Source organism: Calidris pugnax, unplaced genomic scaffold, assembly GCF_001431845.1.
Source record: "Calidris pugnax isolate Ruff unplaced genomic scaffold, ASM143184v1 scaffold292, whole genome shotgun sequence".
Lineage (NCBI taxonomy): Eukaryota > Metazoa > Chordata > Aves > Charadriiformes > Scolopacidae > Calidris > Calidris pugnax.
Genome location: NW_015091082.1, coordinates 143122 through 153183, shown reverse-complemented (window position 1 = coordinate 153183; position 10062 = coordinate 143122). Strand labels below are relative to the sequence as shown.

General features: G+C 40.1%; 1 protein-coding gene across 1 annotated transcript in view; it reads left to right on the top strand.

Annotated features, from left to right (window-relative positions):
• CBFB (core-binding factor, beta subunit) overlaps positions 1-10062 on the top strand; it is a 51353-nt gene that overhangs the window by 5381 nt on the left and 35910 nt on the right. Inside the window, exon 3 of the mRNA XM_014957355.1 lies at positions 4419-4535. Coding sequence (XP_014812841.1) covers positions 4419-4535 — 117 coding nt within the window. The remainder of the gene's footprint in view (positions 1-4418; positions 4536-10062) is intronic.

Below are 10062 nucleotides of genomic sequence, written 5' to 3'. Positions count from 1 at the left end.
ACGTGGGGGGGGCGGCGGGAGGCGAGGAGAAGCCCCCGGAGCCCCCCGATATCCCGCGGTGCCCGCACCCCCCTCCCTCGGCTCGTCTGACGGCCGGGAGCTGCTCCTTTCAATAGTCAGCTGCTTTTTTCCTTCTCCCTCTCACTCCCCCCCCCCCCTTTTTTTTTTTTTTTTTCTTCTTTTTTACTTTCTCTTGCCCTCCCCTCAGGGCCCCGCCGGGCGCGGGGCAGCCGCGGGGGGGGGGACGGGACGGGGACGGGCCCCTTCTCCGCCGCTCGGGCCCCTCCGCCGCTCAGCTTCCCCTCCGTATTTATTTAGAAATATATAAAAAAAAAAGTTTTTAGGGAGCCTGAAAGGCGGGAGGCTTCGAAGTACCTCCGCGTTTCAATAGTCAGCTGCTTTTTTCCTTCTCCCTCTCACTCCCCCCCCCCTTTTTATTTTTTTTTTTTCCAGAAATACTAGCTTTCAGGAATGAGTAGAATCGTTCAGAAAGACGCAGGCTAAAAGTCCTGGTTGAGCCTTTTGCTGTATCTGTGAACTAAATCAAATGCTTGTAAAATCCGGCTTCGAAACTAGCAACTTCAGCCCCTTTTTTTTTTTTTCTCATTCATTAGGGTTAGTTACAGGCTCCTCTCTTCTTCAGAATTAAGAAGTGAGATGAAGTATGGCTCGGAGCAGTCAAGAACTGACTAGTTATTTCCTGATTTGACTTCTGCTCGATGTCCCTTCTATAGGAACAGTGTCCCCTAGCATTGTTGTCAACTTCTTAGCTCTTTGCTGTTCTTAAAATGCAGAAGTAGCCTCTTTTTCATTTATATTATATAATGAAAGGCAAGGTAAAAATTCCCGTCCCATAGAAAATAACCCCTGCTTTCACCAAGTCTGGTTTATGATGATCCTTTAGTTTCACCTGGTATAGATACTGCTAGTCAGTTCACAGTGAAATTATTCTTACACACAATGAAATTATTCTTATGCACACGGCAAACAAATATAATTGAATGCCAGTTACTGCAACTGATCTCATTCATTTGCATTTGTGAGCAAAAGGATATACACTCAAGTACACGGTTATCTTTTACTGACTTTAGGTGAATCTTATCTGCCTGCTTATTACAGGTCTTAGAACCTGTACTGTTATTTTGTGAGAGGTGCCCTGTAGTCAGTCTCTTAATTGCACAATTTTTTTAACATTCATTGTTCATTGTGCATGTTTGCCTCCTTTAAAAAGTCACTAGGGAAACAAGGGGTAGATGAGGAAAGCGTAGTTTGGTAGCATTTGAAGTTCCTGAACAGATAAAAGTGTGTAGCGTACCTGGGTCCTTCCCCAAAAAAGAGAAAGGACACGTAGCTTATAAACTAGCTTTCTAATACAGCCTCTGCGGTTATTTATATAAATGGGAAATCACTGTAGTTTCACCTTTGTACTTCCAAGCCTGCTGCTGTCTTTCTCTGCTTTAAGTTCATCTTTGGGAAGCAACCAGTGATGCCTGTTCTATGTATTTTTACTTCTACTTGGTTGTAAAGCAGCCTCTAAATTTCTTGGTCTAAAACATCTGGTTTTGTTTTGTGAACAGGGCACAAGTAGTCAGGTTTATTTAGAAATGTAGTGTGTGTAATGACTGATGTTAAAAAGAGCTAGCAATTGTACTTTTTTTTTTTTTTTTAATCTTGAATGTTTTTCCAGACATCAAGGATTTATTCTTTATCTCCAAAGGGAGTATCTGCAAGTGACTTTAAATATTTTTAAGCAGGCGAAAAAACACAGAGAAGAGCTTAGGGGTTTAATGTGAAACTGGCATTAAGTTGTTGGTTACTTCTATAAAATAACACTTGGTTGAATAAGGAAAATAATTACCAGTATTACTCGGGAAGCAACTGTGAAATATTAAATGAGATTTTGGGTTTACTGGTATTGCTTTTATAACCTGAAAATAACTTTACATGTTTAGTTTGTTTGGGGAGGCTTTCTAACAGCCTATTTGTTTGGAAGGTCCTTGTATTTATGTTGTCTACACATGGGTCAGATCACCCTTGTACTACCTGATCAGCTTTTTTTTTTCAAAATTCGAGGCATATGTGTATGACAGCATTTCAGACTGAACTTTAAAAGGTTCTGTATAGAAAATAATATTTTTCATACTTTCAAGTTTAAGGTCAAACTAGACTTTTATTTTTTTTTTTTTTTAATTTGCTTGTTACTAGAAGAAAATTGTTGGGTTGAGAGTAGTCCTGTGTGGTTACTAGCAAGACTGTTCTCGAGTTTTTCAGTATTAACCTATGATTTTGATTTGAGGAGCACGTGGGTATTTTAACTGGATGATTTTATCTGTTCGAAGGGAGGGAACAGGCTTCAAAAATCCAGCGAATACGTATCTACATAGCTTTTTTAATAGCCTATGGTTTAAATGTTGCCTGCGTGACTCCGTGAGGATGTGGGAATCTGTGTACTTTCATTTTCTTCTTTTTTCTGGTAATTTTCCCATGGTTTTTCGTGGCCCGCTAGCACAAGTCGGGGGTGGAAGCAGGGAGCCACGGGCACTTCGCTGTCTGGCTCGGTTTCCCAGAGAGCTAGTCTAGTACTTCTGACCCAGTATCCTTAGGGCCTGCATAAACTGGTGTGGTCTGGAGGGCTGCAGAGGTCAGCTGGGTTACACTCAAAGGTCTCACTCTGTGGCATTTTGGTTTAAGTGTATAAATTCGGGAGCATAAAAACCGCATTTGCTAAAGATGCTCAGAGGTGGGAAGGCAGTTCTTGAATGGGCTAGGTGGTGGTGACTTAGGAGTCAAAAATATTTGAAGATAGGTGTTTTTGTTTTTTTGGTTTTTTTTGTTGGTATGTTAAATAGAATCACTTAGAAAAGCAAAGGGATAATACAAGCTAGGCAGCCTGGTGGTCTGCAGCCCTTGCAGCTGTGATGCTTCCTATTTGTGCAAGTGTATCCTCGATGAAGCTTCTATTACGTTGGCTGAAATGTTTGTCTCTGTGTATTGTAGGGCAAACAAACACTAATGCACCAACACAATATTGCACGCAGTATTAATAAGACTGATTTGTCAATTTTAATGATGTTGAGAATGTGCTTGCTAGGAGATATTTTAAAATAAAATAAAAATCTGCTTTTAAGGATAGTGTGGAATGGAGCCTGATGGCAGAGTATTAGTCTCTCTTGGTGGAGGGGAAAAAGTCAAGACAAAGCACTTCTACTTTGAAAATGGGGAGGTATTAATCCTGTGAGAGACAGCGTTGCAGTACACGACCGGAACTATCTTAAATAACACGTAGAGCTGTTGTGTCATAGGTAGCTATAGAGTCATAAGATGAAGTTGCTGAATCCTGGTTACTGATCCGGAAATTCGAACTATTAAAGTAGGATTTGGATAGCTTTTAAGAAAAACCGTATTCTGGATTAATGACCATTTAAATCTAAGTGATCCAATACAGTTATTTGATTGCTACAAATTATGTTTAACCCTAGGATTTTGAGTAGAGTTATGTTCTGGGAGCACATTCCAGTATTCACAAACTTAACAGGACATATGTGTACCAGAGAAGGGTATAAATACTGTGAATCAAGCTTCTACTTGCAAGAATGATTTATTTCATGCCTGAAAACTGACATACTCTTCATGGCTTGGAGTTGATAAGATATACAAATAAATACAGAGAGTTTATAAAGAAAACTGAATCTTACTTTGATTTGAATCCATAGAAAATTATTTACTTGAAAGCAATGTGTGCTTTTACTAATATGGTTAAGCCAGTCCTTTTAATGATTTTACGAAGGGTTGCCTTTTCTCACTGGCGCAGCATCTGCTGATTTGGATTCACTGGTGTCTCAATTTGGCGACAGGACTTTGTCCTGTGAAGTGTAATTGAGCTGTGCATTGATGCTGCTTCCCTGTAGACGATGGAATATTTACACTTTAGATAAGTGTTTATCTAGGTACGAGTAGATTGTGAAAGGAAGCAAGTCATTTTCTTTAAAAAAAAAAAAAAAAAGTTGTCCCTGGTAACAGATCGCAGGAGTTCACTTTCCTTCAGCCTTTATTTTTTTAGAGATATGCAAGCTCTTTAAAAAGCGTGGGCAAATTTTAATGTTGCAGGTACTAAGTTGGTGCAGGGTATCCATACAGAACTGAAAGGACAGATTTTAATGTCAGCAAAACCGATTTAAAGAAGTATTGATTCCATGTTGTATTTTATATCCGAAGCAGCCAATGGCAGATGTTGTCAAAATGGAATCAGATGTTTGTAATCTAATACTTAAGAAAAATGATGAGTGCATGTTTTTGACTTTAAGTATTCTCTATGCTGCCTGGCTTAAGACAGAAACTGATGTAAAAATAAATGACTGTCTGCATAATTTATGTAATGTCTTGCTCCCTGATCCTGTTTGTATTGATTTTTCTAAAAGGCTTTTGTGGCCACAGGAACCAATCTGTCTCTCCAGTTTTTTCCGGCCAGCTGGCAGGGGGAGCAGCGACAGACACCGACCCGGGAATATGTCGACTTTGAAAGAGAAGGAGGCAAGGTAAGAAGGAAATTGTTGCCACTGAAGGAAATTTTTATGTTATGCTTATGACTTTATTAGTATGGACTGCATGTATGATGCAAAATTACTAATATTTCACATCTCGGTGCGTGTAGGTAGTACCGTGACTACAACTGAAAGTTGGTAGGATAAAATCTGGTATCTCCTTGTTTTAAAGCATGTTAATGTTTCTGGAGGGAAACACGTGGGCAGTACTGGTGACTACTTATTATTTTGAAGAACAGAACTTTATTCCTCCTGTTATGCTGTGATAATGTTTTGGGGAACAATTTAAATTTGGTGTTGAGTAGGTCCTTCTAAAGTGGTTCAGAAATTGAGACTGTGGCCAATGAATTGTGCTAGACTAATGAAAATGGACGCTTTGAACAGGTTACTTCATTGGCTCTTAGGTTGCCAGTTGATACAGCAAGCATTCAGTGTACTGCTTAGTGGAATGAAGCTTTTTTTGTCTTAGTTTCACCATGTGCTGTAAGACAGAAGCAGCATCGCTTTCAGAATTGATTTCTGAATATTTTTTTTTCTGAGGTGGTTGTTCCGTATACTGGTATTGAAAGCTAGAATTCCCTAATGACAGTGATGGTTACTGTGAAGATGTGTTAAAGTCAGAAACCTTGCTTAGTCTCATCAGAATGAAGTTATTGAAATTACTTACAGCTGGTTTTGTTTTACAGGAAAAACATACTTTTAAAATGTAGATGCCGTCCGTTATCTATAGGTGCTTTGGGACTGACCCCAAAATCACTGAATTCAATAAAAGATTTTCTGCAGACCTCAGTAGGTTTGGACCATCACTTAAGCCTCCATAGCCTTTCTGTTTCAGGCTAATTTCTGTGTAATTTTTTTACTTTAAAGACAAAGTTCTTGCTTTTCCTAATTTATTTTTTTTTCTTTACCCATTCTTGCAACAAGTAACAGCTAATGCTACCAAACCTACCAGGCTGAAGGAAATACTCAGGTTTAAAGGCATGTTGGGTCTTTTAAACACTGCTAGGTGGAAGAGAAATATTTCCTGTAGTGGGAAAAGTTGATTGGAAGAAAAAAAATAAATTCCTGAGGGTAGATATGGTATTTGGAATTCAAGTTAATGGGTTCTTTTGGAAAAAATTGTTTTCCATTTACTTCTGTGAGGCTTGATGAAGTTTGACAAATTTGGGGAGAAGGAGTGAAGTTGGCTACGCTGGGCACTGACTGCTTTGCTAAGGAAACTGAATTGAATCTGGCTCTTATTGAAAAATATTGATTCTGGCTCACAATTGAATGAGGAATTTTTCTTGTAATGTGTAAGAAGACTGAAGTCTCTCTTCTTGCCAGTTCAAAACTAATTTTATTTACTCCTATGATTTTTTTTTAACTTTGTTTTCTCTGAATGAGTTCTTAAAGCACTGAACTACTTCATCCATTTTCTTGTGTTGTCTTAATCATGTAAGAACATGGTAGATGTGCTGTGTATTAAAATAGAACATGAGCCTCATTAATGAATGCCACTCCCTGTTTTATATGTGTTTACAGTAAATTCTAGAGTGCTTCACTGAAATGTTGAGAAGATTTCATCTGAATGAGGCTAGAGGTGGACAGACTAATAAATGGGGATAGTGTTATGCTCTAGTATGAACAAATCATAAATTCACTGTTGTAATCAAGCTTTACTAGTGTAAACAGCATGTGAATGCGGGCTTGCTCTGTGCGGAATTGAACTTGTTTGAAAGGGAGCCACTCCCATAACTTCAGAGGAGGAGTGAGTAGAGTGGGAGAGTGTTTCTTACGTTATCAGCAGAACCAGTTAAGTGTTTCATAGGAATTGTCTGAGATTTTGTCCTCTGTAGACTTTTGTCATTTGGTTTTATTAAGAATTTCTTTCATAGGCTTCAGCAGGATCTTAACGCCATGTGATTTTTTTGTAGCTCTGTGCAACGTTGTTTTATGAGCTTTGATTCTTGAGGCGGTGCATAATGTGTGTTTGTTCATCACTGGATTTAAGCCAGCAAGGCATGTTTTTAATTACATGAATAAAAAAGGGCTATGGGGGGAGCTGTCAGTTAATTATTATTTTAGGCATTAGTTGGAGATCTAGAATGTAGATAAACTTACCAACGCTAGAATATTTTTATTCTGGAATTCTGCTTTGGTGTTTGGCCGAGCAAATGATGGCCCAAAATAGTTTATCCAGAGTTGAAGTATGTCACTATTGGGCCTAAGCAGCTTTGTACACAGATTGACAAAGCATCTGCAAGAATTGCTTCTTTAATGATTGAATTTTAGAAAGAGCAGCACCCTTGTGAATCCACGTGAAAGTCGTGATTCTGTGAATATCTGCTTCGTGGGCTTGAGGTTTTTCGTTCTGGTATTTCTTAACTGAGGGGTTTTTCGTATGCTTAATTTGCCTTTTAATTTGATGCATCTGATGTTCACAATGGGTGGGTAGGCCTCTGGTGGATACCCTGTCTTCATTAATTCAAGAATTGGGTAACTAAGTGTTCATTTAATGTTTCTACTCATTTTAAACTCAAGCTTAACATACAATTTTTTTTTTTGAGATGGTTTTAACATTCTGTGCTGTCTTTGACCTGTAGCAAATTTAATTGTGTTTTTGAGCAATTTTTCAGGTTTGTCATAGCAAAAGAAAAGTAGGGCTAAAAATAGGGCCCGAGATTGTAAAAATTGTAGAACGTTGTATTTCATTGTGGTTGTGGGGAGGTGTGTGTGGTGCGTCAAATCCAGTGTATGTCCTGTTTCTGGATATCCGAACCATACCAAGGCTTCCTGATCCTTTATGTTGCCAGCTAATGTCCAGTTCTTTTTTTTATTTTTTAAGAATAAATGAATAGATATTGTTAAGAAATTCAGAGACAGACAGCGTAGTAATGCAATGTGTTCCCTGAAATCTCACATAATTGAAGCCTGAAATGAAATGCAGAGCTTTACTTTCACCTTGGTTCTCTGGTATCATTAATTACTTAGGCTGGTTTTATTTTGCTTAATGAAGTTCTTTAATTTTTACTTCAGTTTTATACTGATACCGTATAAACTTCAGGCTGAATTGTGTGTGTGTGGACTTCAGTGGACTTCTTAAAATCTAATTTTATTGGAAATCCCCTTATTTTGTTAAGAAATGTGTGATCAACTTTCTTTGCACGATTCATTTTCTCTACTTCTCAAAGTAAGCCATAACATCCCTGCTTTTCATTTGTCGTTTGAGATGTTTGTGTGGCTCTGGTCTTTCTTACCTGAAAGAATGTTAGTTCTCGGCTTTTCTTTTTTACTGTTTCAATACCAGTCAGAAGGCTGATGAAGTGTGTGAAGTTGTTTTGCTTCCCCTCCCCTTCACAATGCTCTTCTCCATCTCGCCTCTGATGCAGCTGAACTTCCTGTCGGCTGTTGCGCGGCGGCGGCTGCTGGCGACCCAGCGTCTTCAGCGCAGGCTGGCTGCAGCACAGCACGTTATGAGCTCCACAGCCCCGGAGGAGAGCACATCAGGCACGGCTTAAATTGATTCAGAGTGCCTGGGATGCCACATGTGCCATGTAGCTAGGATTTCTACTCCTTAGACCAGTAATTTTGTTGTAGCCATAACTAAAGGTTACAGTTTTCTTGGAAGATGCTGAGTTTCTACTCGTGTAGTTCTTCTGTCCTAACTAGGAAGTTTTATTTGGCTATAAGTTGATGGTAAGTGCTTGGATGAATCTAAAAAACTTACAGTTTGTTGTGCTGCAGACATTCCAGCCATTACAGAAACATAATGCGAAAGAAAGGTGCTGTATTTGAATAAAAAAAAAATCCCCTGCATTTAAATCGCGGCCAGCAGCACCGGTTTTCCACTTGTGTCCTCTTTTCTCACTAGAGGTTTGATAGATAGGACTTGCCCTCAAATCAGCTTTTTCTTTTCGGACTTTAGCAGTATCATTTCATACGTCGTTGGGATGGTGCAGTGGCTGCTCCATTTTCTGAGCAAATGCAATTTCCAGTCAAAGGTAGGATCACAGTGTACCCAGTGGAATTTGCTTGGAAAGCAAAGGCTTAATTTATGAGAAATATCTGAATATCAGTGTTTGCCTGTACTGAATTGGAAGTTTTACTTTCTTTACTTTGGTCCTCACCACTTTCTGAAGAATTTAGATGAAACATTAATTCATTGAAATAAAGTTGGAGTAGCAGCTTTTCTTTAGGTATGCTTACTTTAAAAAAAAAAAAATTGATAAAGGTGTCTGGGAAACTGATTTCCAGTTTCAGCTCTCATTGTACACTCATTGTAGTGCTAAAGTGCCATATTCCTTAAGTTCTTATATTTCCAGTCCAGCAGTATTTGGTGTTTTTGCATTGTCACCACCTAAAATGTTCTCACAGCTAGCAGTTACTTGTATGTGTTTCCTGCAATCCACTGAGTCTCTGGACAAAAAGGATTTGAATTTAATTTTTTTTCCAGATCAGTAGGAAAGGATGTCTGATGTTAGGTATTCAGAAAAAAAAAAGTATGCTAGAGCCATAATATTAATTAAAAATCATACTGTGGTGGGCCGTCACATAGGGCAAACTGTGAGATATGTGTGGTCTTAACAGTTACCAAGACTTCATCCTTTTATTTGTCTGTAGTATTTAATACTCCTTCAAGTTATCGTGAAGGTCTCTGTTTAAAGTGCCTCAGGAGATGGTGCTACAACCCTGAAGAGCTGGGCATCACCTAACAAATGTTCATAGAGCTGTTTGTAGGTGATGGAGGCATACGGGCATGTAAGGTGTAATTTAGCTACAAAAACTAGCAGACGTCAACCTTTGAGGGGTATCTTGGGATTCTTTGTGTATTGTTTCCCAGGAGCTGTCCTGGCCATAAATGCTTTCTCTTGCAGAACAGTCTTGTTGATTCCAGGTGTGAAGTCAAGCTGAAGTTCATTGCGTAGCTCGATACAGTCCTTGACTGATTTTTAGCTGGGGGGTTAGGATAATGGTATTTTGGGGTCACATTTTTATCATGTTCATCTGCTGTTTTCTGCCTTTGTGCTAGCAGAATGATACAGAGGAGGCCCCGGAGATGCTGGGAGGGCTGGAGCCCCTCTGCTGGGAGGGGGGGCTGAGAGAGTTGGGGGGGTTCAGCCTGGAGAAGAGAAGGCTCCGGGGAGACCTTCCAGCCCCTTCCAGTCCCTAAAGAAGGGGGGCTCCAGGAAAGCTGGGGAGGGACTCTGGATCAGGGAGGGGAGCCCGAGGAGGAGGGGGAAGGGTTTGACCCTGCAAGAGGGGAGATGGAGCTGAGCTGTGGGGAAGAACTTGTTTGGTGGGAGGGTGGTGAGAGCCTGGCCCAGGTTGCCCCGAGAAGCTGTGGCTGCCCCATCCCTGGAGGGGTTCAAGGGCAGGTTGGAGGGGGCTTGGAGCAACGTGGTGTGGTGGGAGGTGTCCCTGCCCAGGGCAGGGGGTGGCACTGGGTGGTCTTGAAATGTCCCTTCCAACCCAAACCATTCTGTGATTCTGATTCCACTTCTGGCTTAGTCTCAGTTGACTTCAGGAGTGTGGAGCATAG